Source organism: Sturnus vulgaris, chromosome 20 (assembly GCF_052056855.1).
Source record: "Sturnus vulgaris isolate bStuVul1 chromosome 20, bStuVul1.hap1, whole genome shotgun sequence".
NCBI classification, from domain to species: Eukaryota; Metazoa; Chordata; class Aves; order Passeriformes; family Sturnidae; genus Sturnus; species Sturnus vulgaris.
In genome coordinates, this window is record NC_142262.1 from 2,217,004 (window position 1) to 2,238,237 (window position 21,234).

The 21,234-nt window shown below is 49.3% G+C and overlaps 1 protein-coding gene across 1 annotated transcript in view; it reads right to left on the minus strand.

Moving 5' to 3' along the window:
- Nucleotides 1-5,137: 5,137 nt before the first annotated feature.
- The window catches only part of MAP2K6 (mitogen-activated protein kinase kinase 6), a 53,561-nt gene continuing 37,464 nt past the window's right edge, over nt 5,138-21,234 (minus strand). Inside the window, exons 11-12 of the mRNA XM_014882759.2 lie at nt 19,409-19,454; nt 5,138-16,306 (exon numbers count right to left, since the gene is read on the minus strand). Coding sequence (XP_014738245.1) covers nt 16,229-16,306; nt 19,409-19,454 — 124 coding nt within the window. The 3' untranslated portion in view covers nt 5,138-16,228. The remainder of the gene's footprint in view (nt 16,307-19,408; nt 19,455-21,234) is intronic.

The following is a 21,234-nucleotide window of genomic DNA, read 5'->3' on the forward strand; positions in this document are numbered from 1 at the left end:
AGCTTTTTCTGCTCCTCACCCCTCCAGTGAGGAGGCTGGGGGGGCACAAGGAACTGGGAAGGGACACAGCCAGGACAGCTGACCTCAATTGACCCCAGGGACATCCCAGGCCACGCAGTGTCAGGCTCAGGGGATAAAGAAGGAGGAAGGAGAGGACATTTGGAGTGATGGCCTTTGTCCTCCCTGCTGTCCTGGGGATGGCCGAGCCCCTGCCTGCCATGGGAAGTGGGAAATGAATTCCTTGTTCTGCTTTGCTTGCATGTGTGGCTTTTGCTTTAATTATTAAACTGCCTTTATCTCAGCCCAAGAGTTTTCTCAGTTTTACCCCTCTGGTTCTCTGTGGGGCTGGGGTTAAATCACCACAGCTGGGGAGGAGCCACAGCTGGAATCTGTGCTGGCACCTGGAATCTCCACGAGATCAGCACGTGAGCCCCAGACTGTCCATAGGAGCCTTCAGTGGCACCAATTTAATTGTTAAATATTTGCATGTTTCCAATTAAAGCTGATCCCAGGAGACCCTGCAAGCCTGGGATGGGCCATGGATGTGTCCTGTGCTCCCCTCCAGCACTGCCTGGTGGGCCAGGGAAACTCTGGCTGGGCAAGAGTTAAGTGCTGGGGGCTGGGAATTAATTAACATCTTCCATCTTCATCTGATCTCAGGTGGATACTTAATGTTTTTGTCTGCAGAGGTTTATTTTCCTCCAGATTGATTGGATGAATTGTGTTCCCAGAGATCAGAGAGTTCAGATGGCAGAGGATCCTCTTACCAGAAGATGAAAGCCAACATAATCAACTGCACAACTTCAAAACATGCAGCTTGTTCTTGTTGGCTGTGCCTAAGTTTTCCCTGCAGAGAAGCTGTCGACAATGATTTGATATCAATCCAGTAACAATCCCTGGTTTCTAATAATAATTTGCACTTCAGTAGAAATGTTCATGTGAGGCTCTGAGAGCATTTAGCAGATGGTCATTAGTGAAGCTCCCCAGTTGTCCTGCGAGGAAGAGATAACAATTATGAGCCTTGTTTTACAGATGGTGACACCGAGGTGAGGCACTGAAAGGTGAAATAACTCTCCTAATTTTCCGTAATGAGCCAGTGGCAACAGACCCATGAATGAAACCCAGGCATCCTGCTGAGATTACTCCACAAACCCTGTATCCTTATCTTTCACAGGAAAACGTGGTCAAAGAGGTGAGCCTGGAAAGCAAAAAGCAAATGACTCAAAGGCAAGATTCATGACACATTTCTGGAAATAAGGAATTAGGTCTGGGTCAATAAATAACTGGGAAACCAGGGGGACGCAATCCGAGAGGCATGTGAAACGAGGATGGATGGAAAAGAAAGAAGATAATGGAAGGGAGGGGAAGGAAAACAGAGCAGCTCTGACTTTTTATTTCCACTCTTGGTTTCAATCAGCCTTGTAAAATGAAAGGGTAGGCTCTGAGAGAAAGGAGAAAGCTCCATCTGCTCCCGTGGGGATACATCCAATGGGTGAAGCTTCAAATGGGAACTGCTGCTGACAAAACCCCCTGATGGCTCCTCACCCTGCAACTGTGGGGACAGTGCTTGTGTTTGGGCACCTCAGAGACCCTGGGGAGGGCAGGGAAACGGGGCTGGAGATCTGGGAACACTGACTGGGGATGGGGAACACTGACTGGAGCTTGGGAACACTGACTGGAGTTTTGGGAACACTGACTGGAGCTTTGGGAACACTGACTGGAGCTTGGGGAACACTGACTGGAGCTCTGGGAACACTGACTGGAGCTTTGGGAACACTGACTGGAGTTTTGGGAACACTGACTGGAGCTCTGGGAACACTGACTGGAGCTTTGGGAACACTGACTGGAGCTTTGGGAACACTGACTGGAGCTCTGGGAACACTGACTGGAGCTCTGGGAACACTGACTGGAGCTTTGGGAACACCGGCTCTGCCCCGCAGCATCACCCACCAAACCACAGCAGGGCTGGAGAGCACCGCAGGCTCAGCCCGGCTGGAGGTGCAAGGCTGGAGCTCTGGGGGCTGATTTTAGCTGCCACTTGCCCTGCCTTGGCCTTTGTCACCCAGCAGGGCTGCCCTGCCAGGGCTGGGGACCGGCTGGTGCCCCGAGCCGCCCCGCACATGGCGGGGAACGCGCCCGGCCGTGCAGTTTGATAAAACAGCCAAGTGGAAGCCAAAAGATTGGAGTCTAATCCCTCCAGTTAAGTCATCTAGATTCCTTCTCGCCACCAGCCATCTGATCTCAATCAGCAAATCTTGGCCTTCCTCTCCTGACCCAGCAGTGCTGAGGCCTGAAGTAATCTGCATGCAAAATGCTTTAGTAATGATTCCTCCAGGAGGGGCTGCTCTGCTCCTTATTTCCCAAAAGCCCTCCAATATGAAAGAGGCAGGCAAACAACAAAGGTGCCTTGGTAATGTTTGCCATCAATAATTTGTCAATGCTCTGTAGTGTTCCTCCATTTATTTTCAGTCCCTGTGGTTAATAGATGCCTATTGAAGGAGACCTATTTATATGCATGCCCTAAAAGCAATCACTGGGTATTAAATGGGATGTGCTTTTAGTCTGAAGGTGCTTCCAACTGTCTGTTAGTAGGATTCAGCAAGTAAATGAAACTGAATTAAACATCTGTGTCTTTACCATCAATAAACTGCATCACCTCTAGGTGCAGTGCTTGCCTCAAAAATGCTGCAGCATCTTCACAGATTTATAAACTCACAGAATGGTTTGAGTTGGGAGGGACCTTAAAGATCATCCAGTTCAGGGACACCTCCCACTGTCCCAGGGTACTCCAAGCCCTGTCCAGCCTGGCCTTGGTCACTGCCAGGGATCCAGGGGCAACCACAGCTGCTCTGGGCACCCTGTGCCAGGGTCTGCCCACCCTCACACAGAACAATCCCTTCCCAAAATCCCATCTAACCCTGCCCTCTGTGAGTCTGAAGCCATTCCCACTTGTCTAATCACAGTTACACTGATTTCACCATCACTCCAAACACTTCCAGCACCAGAGAGCCAGAACTGGAACCAAAAGCTGTCAGAGTGATAACACCACGAAAATTTGGGAGAGCAGCAGCGATGTCTGATGGGCAAGATCTTGACTGGAAAGACTTGGAGAACCTCAACCATGGACACACCCATGGGTGCTCCTGTTGCAGGTGCCCCTTAGGGGCACAAGAGCTTGGTGGAAGCTGCTCAAAGGCAGCTGGCTGGTGTGAGAATTGGGGATTCTGGAATGCTTCATTGCCATATCTGCACTTTGGAAGCCAATATTTGCCCATCCAGGAGGGCTCCCAAAGGAGAGGAGAAAAGAGAAGATGAAGAAAGGCAATTCTGTTCTGGAGCCCAACCTTCCCTGTTCTTTTCCTCACTTCCCTGCAATGTTAGTTGGGATAATGCAGGAATTACTCCACAGTTTCATACATGGAACAGGCAGGGGAGGCAGAGGAAACAGGATCTGCCATTTTCAACCCAGATAATTGCATTACAAAGCTCAGCACGGTTTTCATTATTGTGCCGTGTTCAATCAACCTCCATCCCAAAGGTGCACACAGATCTCAGGCTATTCCAGGCCTTGGCAGCTGCCTTGCTGTACTTGCTCCTTTCTATTTTTTTTTAATTTTTTTTTTTTTTCATCTTGGGGCTTTTAAAATTGATGGGAGGCTGAAGGCAAGAGCTGATGCATTGTAAATGACAACAAAAGAGGTTCCATAAAATTGCTTTTGGCATCTCGTGTGCGTTCCGTCTACATCTTATAAATTACTGCTGCATTACAGCGATAAAAATAGGTTAGTATTTGGAATTGATTACAGTGAGATAAAGCCCTAATAAAAAAAAAAGAGCACTGATGCATAAATATTCTGAGCATACAGGGGTAATTTGATTTGATAAAATAAAAATATGGCTCTTAATTTCTTCCTTTTAAACAGAACACACACGCACGTGCAGCGCAGGGAGAACTCCAGCAGCTCAGTTCAGTTTAGGATTCTCAGAAATGGGTCTGTGCAACTCTTCCCCTCAGACATTTTTATGGCAATCTCTGCATCACCAGCATTCCCACTGCTGGGTGATATTCCTGCTGCAATTCCAAAGCGTTCAGCCCAGGCCTCTGTGCTTCTTCCAGGTGATAAACATTGATTTTCCTCACACTTCAACTTTTCCTGTTCTCTTCCTCACTTCCATGTGACATCAGCTGTGACAGTGCAGGGATTCCTTCACAATTTCACACATGAAACAGGCAGGGGAGGCAGAGGGGACAGGATCTGCCATTCCATCAATACAGATAATTGCATTACAAACCTCAGCACGGTTTAAAACGTGTGTCCCTCAAAGCTCTTTTATTAACTGGGCTGTTTCTCTGGAGCTCACTGTGCAGCACATCAACTCTGCAGCCACTGCTCTCGCCTTCACTGGGACTGCAGCATCAGCAGAGGGAGCTGGGATATTGTTTTCTGCACTTCTAATATAAATGGAAGGACAATTTTATTTACATGAGGAGGAGGGAAGCAGCGATTCATGTTTCAGCAGGACCAGCCCAGCACACTTCACTCCAGCAAAGCACTTTGGCTCAGACAATAAATTCAGGATGAACACTGGCCTTGCACCAGGACAAAAGCACCGTGTGAAGCACAGTGAAAAGCACCTGCCTTTAAAGAAAGGCAGGTAATAACAGTGATGGGGCTGCTGGGGGAATGCAGAAGGAAGCAGAGCAGAACCACATCTGTTCTGCAGCCCAGAGGTGCTGAGCTCCGAGCCCAGCAGAGCCCAGCCCAGGACCCACAGCCAGAGCCATGCCGGGTGCCCCTGAACCCCTGGAAAAGCAGTTTTTTTGGGAGGGTTGGGGGGCAGGAAGCCGCTGCTGCCGTCCCTCCGGGCCGTGCCTTTGATGTGGGCTGGACGGGATGTGGCTGCGCCTGCTCCCGCCAGCCCGAGCAGGGAAAGGGAAACCAGCGGCAGCAGGGCTGACAATTATCCCTGCCGAGCAGCTTGAGCATTCCTGAGCTCTCTGTAATGTATGATAAGCTGCTGGGAGTAAGATGATCCCCAAAAACCTCCCATAGGAATGGCAAAAGCATCCCAAAGCGTGTCCCGACACAACTGGTGGCACTCCCACTGAGGGAAACACAGGTAGGCTGAGAGAACGTTACTTTTAAATTTCATTTATTTATTTCTGTGTACATTTTCCGTAATTCGACTGACATACCATTGCTATAAAGATGCCCTGCTCTTTGAATATTTCCATCCAAGACCACTAGTTTCAAGTGTGGTTATGAAAAGTCACGGCAAACATATGACTGGAAAGAGGTGGTTGGTTTTTGACTTCCAGGCAGTTGTTTGAAGCAGTTCAGAGATGCACACGATATTCAGCAGAACACACGCACAGTGCTGGCTTACACACACACAAACACACACGCACACACACATCTGGAAAACTGTTACAGTGGTTGAAGTCTCCAAAAAGGTGTACTGTCCCCTCTGAGCAGCAGTGAAAAACCTCTGGGTATCCTGAGAAATCAAATCAAAGCGCAGTCAAGAGGAGTAACTTAGCCCATCAGCAGAGTTTGGGGCTGTTTGGGTTTTTTTTTTTCCGAGTCAAATGTATTTTGCCAATCTGTGTGAAGTGAAGAGGGTGGGGAGAAAGAATCTGTGGCAGTGAAGGTTAAAGAATACCAGTTCAGCATGGATCCTAAAAGCATCTCAGTAAAACAACATCGACTAAAAGCCTCTCAGACATTACACACACGGTCCTGCTGTCACCCTGCTGCTCCTGCCCATCTCCAGAGCGCCAGGAACAGCTCTGAGATGGGCGAAGACAACACAGGGAGTGCTGCAGGTGGAGCCAGGGGGAAGGGATGGGCAGGGGGGCAGCCAGGTGACCAGGGAAGGACCCTGGAGCTCACAGCCTGTGAGCTTGGCAGTGCCTGCCCGGCTGGGAACGGCAGCTCGGAGCATCCATCCCACACCGGGCAGCTCCAAACGCTGGGCAAAGCCCACAGGACACTGCCACCCGCCCAGTGCCACCTCACACCCATGTCAGCACCCCTGTCCTTTCCAGCAGCACCCTCCGAGCTGCTCTGTCTGACCCTGAGGCTCTGATTTGGGGTGTGGAGGTTTGGGTTCTCCCAAGGGAAGAGCTCCCTCCACAAGGCTCAAAATTGAGAATCACCCCGGCTGCCCTGTGCTGCATTTAACCCAACACCCGCCGAGCCTCTGCTGCACTCCTGCACCCCGGGGGCTCTCCTGAGGAGCTGGAGCTGCCCTGGCTGTCAGGGGTTGTGTGAGGTGAAGGGCTGAGAGCAGCACACAGCCCTGCGGAGGAAACCAGCAAAGCCTGAGACAACACAAACAAACACCAAGCAATTAAAAGAAGGATGGGAGATGTGGTCTGATGTACTTCTGCCAAGAAATAAATATTTTACGCTGTATTTTTTTTTTTTTTTTTAAAAAAAAAAAAAAAAGCACTTGCATTGTGTTTTTTTTTAAATCTCAAAATGGTCGAGTTACTCCTTGCACCCCCCCAGCACAACACGTGCTCACACACACACACACACACACACCTCTCACACCCTCTAATGCACATAATTCCAGCTTTGCAGAGCTACTGGATTTACTTTGAGACAAGTTTCTTGTGCACTTGGACAATTTACTTTGAGACGAGTTATTTGCAAGAAGGCAAAGTTCATGCACGGCTTTGACAGCTCCACTTTCTCATAAATGGTTTTTGAAAAGCAGAAAGCAAATGAGGGCCAAAGCTCCATTTAAAGTTCACCTCGGATGCCTGAAAAGCATTTATACCCACATCCTTCTGAGGTCCCTGCTTTATGAACTTCTAATCAATTCCACATTCTGCTACCCAACGTTTCTTATACGTTGGGGAAAGAAAACAAACCAGAAAAGCAGCGTGAGCTGTCTGAAAACAGCTGCACCACAGCGCCCAGGCTGCCCAAGGAAGGGCTTGAGTCACCCTCCCTGGAGGGTTTAAAATGTGTGCATGTGGCACTTGGGGACATGGGTTAGTGGTGGCCTTGGCAGTGCTGAGTTTTTGGTTGGACTTGATGATTTTAAAGGTTTTTTCCACCCTAAATGACTCTGTGGTTGTCTATTATTCTTTATCAGAAAGGCTGGGGAGGCTTTTGAAGCTCCTTTCCAAGGGGAGAAAGGGAATAAAAAGAATAAAACCTGCTGGGTTTTGAGCCCCCAGTCCTGATTCTCTCCCACACTTAAGGGATTTTTCTCAACATCCCCTAGAGAGCAGGCAGCTGCTCACGAAGTGCTCCATTATTTCTGCAGGACACGTGTCCTCCATCCCCAGAGGTGACACCTGGCTGTCCCCGACCCTGCCTTGGCCAACCCTGACCTCCCAGCAAACTCCATGGAAATCTGACAGAGAAAAGCCTGGCACGAGCCTTGGACAAACCAAATTTGTCACCAATCAGATTTTTAATTTTCGGGTGGGAAGTGGTTGTTTTCTCAGAATTCAGGGTGATTTTAATGATGTGACACAGAGCATTTTACCAGCTAAAGTGAACCCTGGTGCTACTCAATCCCCTCTCAAAGGAACAACTGAAACCCAATTTTGCTTCCCTACTAAAAACATAAAAGTGAGCAGGTTTCTTCAGTAGCCCCCAAGGTGTTAAAAGAAAACTCAAAAAATTACAATTTTTAAAAACAAGATTCCTTATCCCCATCCCTAATTCTAGAGCAAACCAGGACACTAAAAAAAAAAGAAAAAAAAATTAATAATCTAAGTTGCTATAAATATAATTTAAAATCATAATTAGCTGTCTACTGCCATGCCAGCTGCTAGGGGATACCACAGGGATTCCACGTGGCTCCAGGCTGGGAGATACCTTCAACACCTCTTGGAGAGTACCAGAAAGGGATAAATAATAAATAAGAACATGAGAAAGAATAATCAGCCTTCCTCAGGGATGGAAAAGCAGAGACTTTCACAGTTAAGAACCCAAATGATGTTCCTGCAAAAAAAAATCCTAAAAATAAAGTAAAATAAGGACTTGAATTGCAGCAGGTTGGAAAGTCTTCTCCTTCCTAACATGTTCATGTGCCCTCTTCAACACCAGAGACCACTGGGAACTGGGTGCTTTTCCATTTTTTGCTCCTATTTTGGTGTTTGGGGGTTTTTTTTTCCTAGCCAAAACTATGTAGAAATATCCTTGTTACAGATTTCCCACCATCTCGAGTAAAAGCAGACTTCACACCTTAAGACAGAAAGTCTAGAAATCCCATCTATTGATCCTAAACATGGATCTCTGCCAATAAAACTGTAATTCCTTAAATTGATGAATTTGGACAATTTTAGAGAGTTGTTTCATTTTTTTTCCCCCCCTATTTTACACCAACACATTTCCATCTTACAAGAAGCTCCATTTAGCAGCTTCCCCTCATTGTACTGCTATTAAAAAATGCAGAATTCCAGCTATTTTGGATGTTTGTGAGTATTTCCAGCAGCCCCTGGCACAGGGACAGCTCTCACCAAGCACAAACCACTCGATTCACCAAAATAAAAACAGCGGCCGAGCCCTGGAAATTCACTTTACACATGGATTTTAAAGGGAATATTCAGGGCCAAATCCTGGCTTGGGGGAGATTGGATTTTGAGCCCCAACTCGCCAGAAGCCCCCCAGAAGGCCCAGTCCATGTTTGTAGGTGTTCATGCAGAATTTGTGACTAAATTTGGGCTAAATATGGATGGAGAGCTCTGCAGCTGTACCTGGATTTGGGAAAATTTGATCCTGGCTCAACAGCTCTGACAGAGACTGGGATTTATCTTTAAACACACTTTTTTTTTTTTTTTTGGCTTTTACCAGGCACTTAATTCACATTTCCTCACCCTGGCTGTGCAAATCAAGGACACCTGGCTCTTCCTGACTTTTCACAGTATCCATCCTGAAAAAAAAAAACTCATAAAAATGTTGAAGGTTTTTGGGTGTTCTGGGACACTCTGAGATGGCTGAATGTTCTCTCCTGGAGGGAAAAATCTCGAGATATGGCAGAATCCAACACCTCCATCCCACAATTCCTGGGGAAACTGTGTCTCTGTGGGATTTTGGAGGCCAGGATATTCCAGGCTGCTCTTCCAGCCTCCAGACATTGGCTCCTCTCACTGGAGCATTTATCTCCATCCACCTCCTGGAATGGTTTGGTGTGTCAGGTCACAGCTTTCTGGAAAGATCATGGTCTGCTCTCTTTATTTCCTCAAAAAAGAATCATTATCTAGGGGCAAAACCAGACTGAATTAAAGCCTGAGCTGGCCTGAATTATTTCTGGAAGATAAACCCAGCAGCAGCTCTCCTGATCGGTTCAGGAATACTTGGGGTGTGTTTAGTCTTTATTCAAAAATTACACCATTCCGAGTTTCCTGGATTTAACTAAGCCCAAAAGCGAAAGTAACAGATCAAAAATACCCTGAAATAAAACTTCTAGGAAGGGTTTTCAGGTCTGGCTAAAACCAGATAGCTTTGGAAATCGCCGAAAGACGTCTGATCTGTTGAGATTTCCATCTCCACTTCCAAGCTTTTCCCGGCTTATCCCCGCAGGACCCCGCGGCCGCTGGAGCTTGCCCCGTCCTTTAAAATTCAGGAATCTCTCAAGGAAAGGAGTGTGGCCCATCCTGGCTGCTGCCTGGGCTGAGCCACCTCACAGCAGCTCCAGAGCTGCCCAGCATTCCCAAAGGGAATTCCAGCGGGACAAGCCCGTGCTGGGGCTGGAGAGGAGCTGCCTGGCTGATTCCCAGCTGTGGGATTTGGGAACTGGAGAGGACAGGCAGCTCCTTCCTCTCCCAAAGCACCCCATGGACAGCAGGCTGGGGGCTCCTTCCCCTTCCCCCTGGCTGCCACTAAAATCCCAGCCATGAAAACAGGAGTGGGATGAAAGCAGAGATGCCTGGGATGTCAGGTGTGCATCCCAGGGCTGCTCTGAAGGAGCCACATCACAGCCATCCTGCAGCCCCAGCTGCCCCCTCCTCCTGCTGGCCTGAAAATTGGGTATTTCCAGCTGGTTAAGCTGGATAGACATTGGAATTGGATAGGAATTGGGTATTAAGCTGGTTAGACACCAACTTAAAAGTTTCCCCTTTTCTGTCCCAGCCACAGAGGCCTCTCCCAGGCTTTTGTGCCTCGGGTCACCTGCAGGTTTTTTTTTTCCCCCATGGGTTTCTTTTGGGTTTTAGATTTTGCTCCCCTTGATGGAGCTGGGGATGCAGTGGGAACCTGGGACCCACTGCCCACAAATCTGGGCCTGAAGGAAGATGTGGGGAGGGAAAAGGCATCCAGGCTGCTCTCAGGCTGTGCCCTCAGGGGACCTGTGGCTGTGTCCTGCCCTCCCTTGCTGCTCCAGACCCTCCCTGGCAGGGTGCACTGACACCAGCTGCCCATCACAGCACTCATCTTGTCCCTGTGCCATTAAATCCACCCTTAAAGCTCACTGCACTCTCAGAGTCCTTTTCACGTACCCAGCAATGGAGCTTTGTGCCTGCAGCACTGGCAGCAGCAGCTCCTGGCTGTGTTTATTCATCTGCAAACACCTCAGAGCTGAGATGCAGCATTTTCTGGCCCTATTTATTAACAAAAGCCACTGTTTTTATGGAGTGGGCTGATGTGGAGGAGCAGAGTCCTTTCAGCCTTCAAGAGAGCTGCCACTCCTCCAGTGCAGGGGTGAATCTCCCAGCTCTGCAGAGCACAGGGCAAATTTCACATTCTCCATCTGCTCCGGCAAAAAAGGCTGAGCTGAAATATTAACGAGGAGATCTGATCCCTTCTCACCAGAAACAATCTGGGTTTTATAGCCCAGGCAGAGGCCAGAGGAGCAGGCAAAGCTCTGGGATCCATCCTCTGCTGCTGGTTAAGGGCTTTCAAGGAAACAAGGAACCTGGGGGGAGGACAGGGAGTGTAAAACATGTGGACATCTGGTGTGTTCTGTGTGTTCTGCCCACCCCTCATCTCCCCAGGCTCAGCCCCCTCCCCTGTGCACGCCCAGAGCAGAGAGAGGAGACTGCTCCATCAACAACCAGAACATGGCAATAAAGATTAATGAGCAAAACTTGCCATTTTATGTCTAATCCGTGGGGATTTACCATCATTAATCTTTATTAGTGTGGAATAACTGTTTAGACACTAAGGACAGATTCTCAGCTGGACAAAACTGGCCTTATTCCAGCCAAGCCAATGGAGCAGTGCCAGTTTACACCCTCCATGACCCCAGCTCTACATGAGACCCATCCCATCTGTAGGAATCACATCACTGACAGTATTTCCCCAACAGCAGGGGCACAGAAGTGAAGGCAACTATTTGTCTTTCCCTGTATCCCAAAAAAGAGAGCTGCATGTGTCCAGGAAGCTCAACAATAGACATGTCAATAAACACGAGGAAATTCAATGAAAAAGCAACAGCAACAAAAGGAACCCCAAGGAGCAGGGAAGTGGATGGTTTCAGAGGCAAGACTATAAGATCTGGTTTGGCAGGAGTGTAACTAAGAGGGATCTTTGGCATGTGAAAGAGTGAAAGCACCAAGACAGGCTCCCAGAGTTCCTCTAACAGGAACAAGATGGAAGGGGGAAAAAAAAAAAAAAGAAGGAGCATCTTGGCTGGCTTTTCTGAGAGAGGAGTTTGGGGTTGTTTTGAATAAAGAAGATTTCTTAAACACAGGAGCTGGTGGGAACCTTGTCTGAACTACACCAGACCAGCCACTGAAGCAATGCTGAGCTGGCCAAGCAGGATTTCCTCTTCCAGAACATGCAGGGAAGAAGGGAAATGTGCAGGTACACACCTGGCTGGCAGCAAGCATGGAGAAATCCCAGCTGAGCCTCTGCCCTCAGCCCCTGGCAGCTCCTTCCCACCAGGAGCAGCACCTGCTCAACAACGGGGAGATGAATTGGGATTTTTTAAAGATTTTTCCAAGTAGGGACCCACCAACTGCCTCCTGCATCACACACCTGCCTCTAGAAATGAAGTTCCACCTCTTTAACAAGTCGGAGTTGCCTCTTCGTCAGCAGTAAACTCAACAAAAGTCAGGGAAAAACACAGAAATACAGTACAGAGATATCTGTGTCAAGGTTTGTACACCTGGAAGAACTCCAGGAGAGATGGGCATTGCACCCAGTGCAGCAGCATGAACCTGGTGTTCAAAAACAGTAACCAGAAAATGCCCTCCAACTCCTCTCTCAGACTGAAGGGTCCAAAGGGCTCTTGGGGACCCAGAAAACACCTTCCCTGCCAGTGACACCTCAGAGCTCCAGCAAGGGCAAGGCCTCCAGCATCCTGGGGATTGCAGGAGCACCAGGAGCTGGGTTGGGGAGGAAGAAGAGGATGGACATCACAGCTGGGATCCCTGGGGATGGGCTGGGCCTCCTGACGAGCTGTGGCAGACTGGAGGAGCCCTCCCTGCCCTGCAAACCCATCCACAGCTCAGAGCTCAGTGGGAGCTCCCAGCAGCTTTGCTGTCTCTCTGCTCCCTGACTTTGGGGTTTATGGCATTGGAGACCTGCTTCTCTAAAAATCCCAAGCCCTGCGCTGTGTGAACACACAAAATCCTTGTGAAGAACATCCCTAAGCCTCAACACCTGGGCTGTTCAGGGGGCCAGGCTGTCAGGAAAGGTTTCAGAGCCTGTGTCTGTCCCTGTGCTCGTGTTCTGGCCAAGCAAAGATGTAAGAAAAGCAACCAAAGCTTCTCATCTTCACAGAGGTCACAATTAAACAGCAGAGAGAAGAGCCTGACCCTCCTCCTGCAGCCCAGCAGGGCTCTGAGGCACACAGGAGTCTCTGGCTCTCCTCCCTGAGCTGAAGCCGCCCAGCTCTGGCTTCTCTCTAAGAAATTCCGGGTCAAGCCAAGCTTTGTGGCCACCACGAGGGACACAGGGACCTGTGCTGCCACAGCTCCATCAGCACTGGGCACCTCTCACAGCACTTCCCACCCTCAGACAGCTCCACACTTACTCTGGGCTGACACAAACGACTTTAAAAGGAACAAAGTCATGGAGAAGGAGCAGGGAAGGGAAGTGATTTGTTGCGTGCCCTATTGTAATGTCATTAAGACAAAGGGATTCGAGCAGAAAGCACAAAAGCAAGCCCTGTGTGGAAGCACAGAGGAATCCTTTTAGAGGGTTACAAGCTGCAGACAACACTGCCATTAATTCTCTATTGGAAAACGCTGGTGACATTAATATCTGCTATTAATACTGAGCTTTGACAGTATCTCATAAATTCAACCTGTCAATTACAATGGCACTGAAATGAAGGTGCTCTGAGGTCAAGGAGATGCGGTGTCCAAATGAGACTTATATTGCAGGGGAAAAGCAGCAAAAACAATCTTTAACAAAAGCATCAGATCCATATGTAGGAAAACCAAAGGGTGGTTTTAAATGTCATGTTTTTCAAAGTGAGAATTGATGCTGGAACCGAGTCTATAAACTGGCTGGCTGGACTTTCAGCTGCAGCTGAGGACAATCAATCAAAACAGTTCAGTGACTCTGAGAAAGTGAGAGAGAGAAAACACACACACACACACACCATGGAATATGAGAGGGCAGATCATGAGCCATGCGAGGCCTCTTAAAATTACACTGTGAAGTAAAACATCCTCGTGTTTCATCCACCACAAAATGTAACCTGAAAGGTTCCCCCCGGCACAGAGCAGGGGATGGAGCTGATCCTTCCCCAAGGGCTGGGCAGGCTCCTGGGGCAGGGCTGAGCAAGGGGAGCCTCCTCCTCCTCCCCAAAGCTGCACGAGCTGTGAATCACCCCCTGATTCCTGATTCCCTCTGTGAGCCCCCCGCTCTGCGGCCGAGGCCACGGGGGTTGATAAATCCTGATAAATACTCCCCTGTCTCTGTCACTGCCAGCCCCAGGGCAGGGCTGCACCACCCCAGGCTCTCGGCCAGCCCTGTGGTGGCAGTGGCAGTGGCAGCCCAGGCACTGGTGGTGGCTTTGTGCGCCTCTTTGAGGTGTTTGGCATGTCCCCAGCACCCCACACCCTGCTCTGAACACTGCCCTCCCCACCAGCCCTTCCAGGGATCGCTTCCCAAAATCCACTCAGACTGTGCCAACCTGCACCAGCAGAGTCTGGAGCTGCTAACCTGGCAGAGCAGGGGGCAGTGACATCCTGCACAGGTTGTGACATCCTGCACAGGTTCAGTGACATCCTGCACAGTTTCAGCATTGCAGAACAGGGTTCAGTGACATCCTGCACAGGTTGTGACATCCTGCACAGGTTCAGTGACATCCTGCACAGGTTGTGACATCCTGCACAGATTCAGTGACATCCTGCACAGTTTTAGCATTGCAGAACAGGGTTCAATGACATCCTACACAGTTTCAATGACATCCTGCACAGATTGTGACATCCTTCACAGGTTGTGACATCTGCAGAAGTTCAGTGACATCCTGCACAGGTTGTGACATCCTGCACAGGTTCTGTGACATCCTGCACAGGTTGTGACATCCTGCACAGGTTCAGTGACATCCTGCACAGGTTGTGACATCCTGCACAGTTTCAGCATTGCAGAACAGGGTTCAGTGACATCCTGCACAGGTTCAGTGACATCCTGCACAGGTTCAGTGACATCCTGCACAGGTTCAGCACTGCAGAGCAGGGTGTGTTTCTGGTCAGACGTGGCTCCCAGGGGCTGTGCCCAAGCAGGGGTGGGGATGGAAGCACATGCAGGGGCACAGGCACTTGTGCAGCATCCCCAGAATGCACAGGCAGGCCCCGTTCCAGGGCTGGGGGAAGGAGCCACGGGCAGCTCATGGCCAGGCCAGGCAGCTGGGGCTCAAACCAGGGTTAATGTGGAGCCAGTGGCCTCACAGAGCAGAGCTCAGCAACACTCACAGTGCCCCCTGCTCCACACAGTGACTGACCCGAGGGCAGAACGATCTCCAGCTCCTCTCCCACCTCACCAGCCCCTTCTCCTGCTCCTGGTCAGGGTGGGCTGTGGTGTCCCTGCATGGTTTCCCAGGCTGCAGCTCCTACCTGCAGCCCAGGGCAGAGCTCCTGGCTGCCTGCACATCCCAGCTGGGGCTGGACACAGCCCAGTGCACATCCCAATGCACATCCCAGTCCTCAGCCCAGTCCTCAGCCCAGTCCTCATGCCAGCACGGGCTCCTGGAGCCCTGGCACTCCCACACTCTGTGGGCAAGCACGGAGGGATTGCTGCCAGGGCAGTGCCACCAGCCCTGGAAACCAACACCAAACCATCCCATTTTTCATGCTGTGTATCCTGTGATCCTGTCTCACCCCGAGAAGGAGAGAGGAACTCCCTTAGAGCCCAAAGCAGCTCATCCCCAGCCCAAGGGAGCCTCGGGCACTGCAGCACTGCTGGGCAGGGGCACTGACCAGGGCAGCCTCCTCCTCTTCTTTGTGCAACTCCTGTGACACCTCCTTCCCTCTGGGCCTTTTGTCCCAGACGTGTCCCCAGCAATTCCCAGAGCAGAGCAGGGCTGTGGGACAGGGCTGGCCCAGCTGGAGGCTGGACTCAGAGCAGGGTGTCCAGACAAGAGGTGACCACAGGGACACCAGGGCCTCCCTCCCTGACCCAGCTCGAGCAGCTGAGCTGCAAAGTCTTGCTTATCAATTCCTTTTATGATGCACATTAAATATATTCCACAACAGAGACACTTTCTGCTCTCCTCTCCTCGGACACCTTTTCCCCAGTGAAGCCCTGCAAGTGCTGCTCGCTGTGGCCTCATTTTGCATCATCATCATCATCATCATCATCATCATCACCACGCACTCATCCTCATATAAAACAGAAATCTATTCCATCAAGCACTTAACATAAATATTAAAATAATGGAAGGGACAAAATATAAATCTACATACAACTTCATGACTACCATAGCACCTATTACCATGACAAAGCAAATTCTGGTTCAAGGGGAAGGGAAGGGGGATGAGGAGCAAGTTAGGAAGAGGAACTTTGACTGTCATTAAATATGTAAATCACTCTTTCAAAAAAAGATTTTTTTTTTTCTTGTTTTGTTTTTGTTTTAAGGTTACCAACCTTATTAAAATTCATTCCACTAACCAGCTCGTTCTATGTCACTATGGATACCAAAGAACCCTTTAAAAAAACTCGGGCGAGGCGGGGGTTTCTCAGAATAAAAACAAAACAAAACAAAACACGGCGACTTTCTGTTGGTGCTTCCATGACAAGTCCTGCCACGAGCCCCTCCCCTGCACCCACCAGTCCACAGAAGGGCAATTCTTTTACAAGTCCAGTTCTCAGTCTCCCAGGATGAGCTTGACAAAAGAGGCGACGTCTGTCTCTTTGGATTCGTGCAGGGTGAAGAAAGGATGTTGCTGGGAAAGCAAAAAAAAAAAAAAAAAAAAAAACAAAAAAAACAGCTAAGTTTATTATTCACCACGCTGAGCAAAAAGCTTTTCAGACAATCCTGCAGACAGTGAAGGAGGTTTTCTCCTTAGCATCATAATATTGGGCTTTTACAGCTGAGGCAAGTGGGCAGCACAAGGGCTGCTCCATGGAACTGTGCTGCCCTCCTGGATTCCCCTAAACCCTGCCCTGGCTGGAGGAATGAGCTCTGGAGGCAAGGGCAAGGTTTAGAAAACCCTCTCCATCTGCCCCATAACACCCCCAGAGCACGGTTACCCACCCCACACACTCCAGCTGGAGCAGGGGGTGCCTTGCTGACTGCAGTGATTTTCCCCCAGCTTTATGTGTGGATTTTCACCCTCTGATGACTCCTGAGTCTCATTTGTTCCCTCGCAGCAGGAGTGGCTCCTTCAGCCCAGCCAGCACACAGGAAAGCCATCCCAACTGGAAAACCATCCCCACTTGTGTGTTTAACCACTTCATCCTGACCAACAAGGGGGAGACAGAAAACCCTGCCAGAAAACCCTGCCGACATTTCAGCACCAAGGGAAAAATACAGGCAAGGAGAAAAAAAAACAAAACCAAACCCCCCAAGAGCAACAAAAACCTTTCTCCTCCAGGACCAGCAATTCGGTTTGGTTGGTTCAGCAACACATCAGGCTGAGATCCCACCTGAAAACCCCCAAAACCCTGTCTGACACCCACTGTCCTGGCAGATAATTGGATTTATTTGTATGGAAGGTGTCAGAGAGAGCCAAAAGGCAGCCAGGGCCCTGCAGGGCTCACAGTGATCTCAGCTCTGCACGAGAGTTTGATTTCCAGCTCTCTCCTTTCTAGTCAGATTTTTAAAGACAATTTGGGGTTTCCAGGGTTTTTCCAAGCTGCCCCTCACCTCAGTCTCTGAGCACTGGCTGTTTCAATGACCTTTTAATGGCAGTGGCCAAGTGGAGGGAGAAGAAAAGCAAAGCAAAGAGATTTTTCAAGGTGGGTTTGAGTGGAAAGTCACCCAGGGAATGAGAGGAGGCAGCTCTGAGTGGCTGGGAAACGATCCAAAGACACACCAGTAAGGAAAAGGAAGCACAATTATGTGGGAAACAGGGCTGGAATGGGTTGAGGCAAAGATCCAGGCAAAACTGAAGGTCTGCCTAGGTCAGACAGTCACAGGAATTGAAGTGTCCTGGATAACTCCGAGCTGACCCCATCATTGTCCCAGCACAATGTCCCTGCTTTCACATCCCACTGAAGTGACACCCCAAGCCTGGAAGCACCCAAAAATGTGCCAGGGGTGGCAGCAGTGCCCTCCAGCCCCGTGGCCCAGGGAAGCCAAGCCCTCTGAGCTGGCACAGAGCTGGGGGATGTGCACACCACTGCTCCCACAGCACTTTCACGCTCCACTTCACCTGGGGAAGTGGGTTTTTAAATGAAATTAAGCACCCCTATCAGCTTTCCTGATGCTCAAGATAGCACAGAGTCATATTTTCCATGAGAAACCTCAATTCCACAGGAAAGCAAGGGAGCAGTCTTGGTCTGAATGACAAGTCCAATCCAGCACCACAACTTAATGTCATAAGAGAGAGGAAAAAAAACCCCAACAAAACAGCAACCCTCAACCACAGGACCTCACAACATCCATGTCAGCCATAAAATACCACAGCATTGAGATACTCTGCAGGGGTGATCCAAGAAGTTAATTCAATAGAAATGCACTCCCTTGCCAATGGGTATTAATGCTGCAGCACACGGAGCTGCTTCACTGAACCTTTTTTGATAAAAGGCCATTTGGCAAAGTTCAGAAATTTGCTTAAAATATACACATGGATTTATTCAATAATATACTCCCCCCCCCACCACCAAAAAAAAAAAAAAGTTTTTTTTAAAAAAAAGCCATAAATCTCAGGCCTCTCTTTGTTTGAAACCAGTCTAGGGGCAAGTTGTGTGTCAATCAGATCTATTTATAGTTTAATTGCATTACAGGGCCCAGCACCAAATGTCATGGGAATTATTCACTGCTTACAACTCAGGGCCGTGGATTTCCAGCATGACTTGCAGGTAAAAATCAGCTTAAACCTGTCACCTTCTCACCTGTGAGCAGAAGGTGTGAGGTGGTGATGGCAGAATTTATATCCCAAAAATTGTGGGCTAGGGAATACCAGTGCCTAAAGAAATCCTGCAGCAGTTTCCCTTAATCCAGGTGATCTTAACACTGAGACTGGACAGGGGTGGGGATGCAGGGTCAGGATTTTCAGAAATAACAAATAAAACCTTCCTGCCTTTAGAAAGCTTCAAACTGTGTGAGAGTAAAAAAGGATTAAATGTCTGCAGGAGTGAAAGAAACACCAACTTCCCGAGCTCTGCTGCTTTTTGCCAGTTTTTAGCAGCACCAGGAGCAATACCAGAAAGTCAGGAGAGAGAGAGAGAGGCCATGAAGCTGTGGAGCCCAAGCAGAAAAATCTGGTTTTGCCAGCTGCAGCCCAGAGCTCTGGCTAGGCACAGAGCAGTGCCCTCCATTTCTCCTGTCACCAACCTTTGTTGGCATTTTCCTCCCTAGCTACTCCTCAGTTATCCCTCACAGCAAGCAGTCTCTAGGCAGCAGAAGAAATTCAATAACCAGAATTATTAGTGTCTGTCCCCAATATCCAGGAATTGCTCTGTCCAAAAATCCTCCTCTCCAAGGCACCAGGGCAGCAAAGCTCAGGTGGCCACTGGGCTCCTGCAGCTCTTGAGGAGCATTTGTGGCACACTGAGGTGTTTGAATTGATCTCACAAACCCCAGAGGAGGATTTCAGCCTTGCTAACTGATCCTTCACAGCCTCATTCTTGTCCATTACTTGCTTTAACGTGTATTTTCTCCCTTGATCTGAATGGAAAAACACCTGGCTGAGATTTCAAAGAGCATCTCTGACTTGCAGCCACCCTCCCAGGACTCTGAAGTGTCACAATTCTCCCATCTGGTATGAAAAAAAGAGATGCAAAGCATCCCAAAACACCATCACTACTGGAATCTCTGCCTTCAGCACCTCAGTGTGACCCATTTCAGCTCTGAACACACTGCTGGATGCAGCCACACTCACCATAAGCTCTGGGTATGTTGGCCGTTCTTTGGAATTCTTCTTCAAGCTTTAATGGGGAGGGAAAAAAAAAGAAAAAATTAGAACTTATCTTCTGTCTGCAGTTTAAGTAAGGCCATAAGATTATGCCATGACAAAAGTAAGGTTTAGACTTTGCAGAGTGAGTTCAGCTACTCATCCAAGCTGAGGAAACAATTTAGGCCTTGAGGACAGTGACAGCCAACAGTGCTGGGCACAAGAGCTCAAGGTCCACCAAGAGATCCGGAGCCACCAAAAACACCACTCAAAACCCTGCCTCTTGCTGGGGGCCAGGTACAAGTGGGAGTCTGGGTGCTCTCCAACAGGCCAGTGACTCAGGAGTGGATTCAGCCTCCAAGCTGTGCCTGGGAGCAGTGCCTGAGTGGCTCCAGAGCACGTGTACAACTGTTTGTTTATCACCGTGCTGTTATCAGCGGGGATGCTTCCATGGCACATCCTTTTTTCTCCTCTCCTACAACAGATGGCCCTGGAGGGTTGTAGCTGGAAGTTATTTTGGTTTCCCTCCAGCAGAAAATAGCTTTTAAAAGACAGGACGTAATCTCTACTCACTTCCTGGCAGTGTATTTAGGGGAAAGACACTTGGAGCAACTTGAAAAGATCTTCACACACGTACGCGGCGGTGGCGGGGAAAAGGTGTCACACTGAGCAAAACAAAAGTGAGAACCTCTGCTGGGATTTGCTGGGGCCCAGAGGAAGCAGAGGACACACACTGAATAGATATTTCCTGCTTGCTGTGTGTACAGGGCTCGTGTTCAGTGTCATGTTGTGAATGAACAGAGGAACCCGGGCTCCATACGTGCCAATATCGAAGGTACGGGATGTGTCACATCCTCCCGCCTCAGGAGCAGCCCCGGCCAACATGACAAGGTGAATTTGAAGGTTAGCTGTGGCCACATTTGGTGTCATTCTCTTAATTTAGACCTTCTACAAAACAAATTCATCCCCAGGTTACTAATAGCAGGAAGTCTGGTGATAAGTTACTGAAATCAATGTAAATTTTCAGGAATGAAGAGTTATATTGGGATCTGATCCTGACTCAGATATCCCAGAAACCTTCCTGCAGTGCCTATAGATGATCAGACTTCACTGCCCCAGGCAGCAGATGGATAAACACAGATCTAAGCCAGGCTTAATACAGAGTGGCTGGGACGTGGTTTGGAGTCAGAACGAATTCCCAGACCCCCAAAACACAAAACTGGTGCAAAGTCCTCCATTCCAAGTCCATGCCACTCTGCTGGCAGTGAGGGATCTTTGGTGACCCTGGAGGATTTGCAAAGGCAGGAATCCCCACGTGCTCCCCAAAGTGGCTGTGGATGTAACTCCTCAAGCAGCCCCAGCCTGAGCTGCAAGGCACAGGGCTTGGAAGAGCAAATCCCTCTGAGATGAACAGCCTGCAGGCACAGCAGGCAGCTGGGAAACAGCAGAGCCAGCAGCACCGTTTGCAGCAACAGCAGCTGCTCCAAAACCTCCGTGTGGGCCTTGCAAGAACGGGGAGCATCTTGTGAGAGGGTTTTTCCAAGGCAGCTCCCACCTCTCCTAGACCCAGGGGCATGGCAGGTATTCCCCAGCGTGGGCCAGGAGCCGAGCAGCTGGACCAGGGGGACATGAAAACATGTTTGAACAAGACTCTGAAGAATCCAAACATGGGTACTGAGAGTGCCCAGGCAGGAGCAGCTGATAATCCCCTTCCTGGGTCATGGGAGAGCATTGGCAGCTCAAGAACAGTCTCACATTTCTCTCTTTGTGGATCTGCTGTCCTTTGTGGCCACCAGGCAGAGCCAGTGGCCACC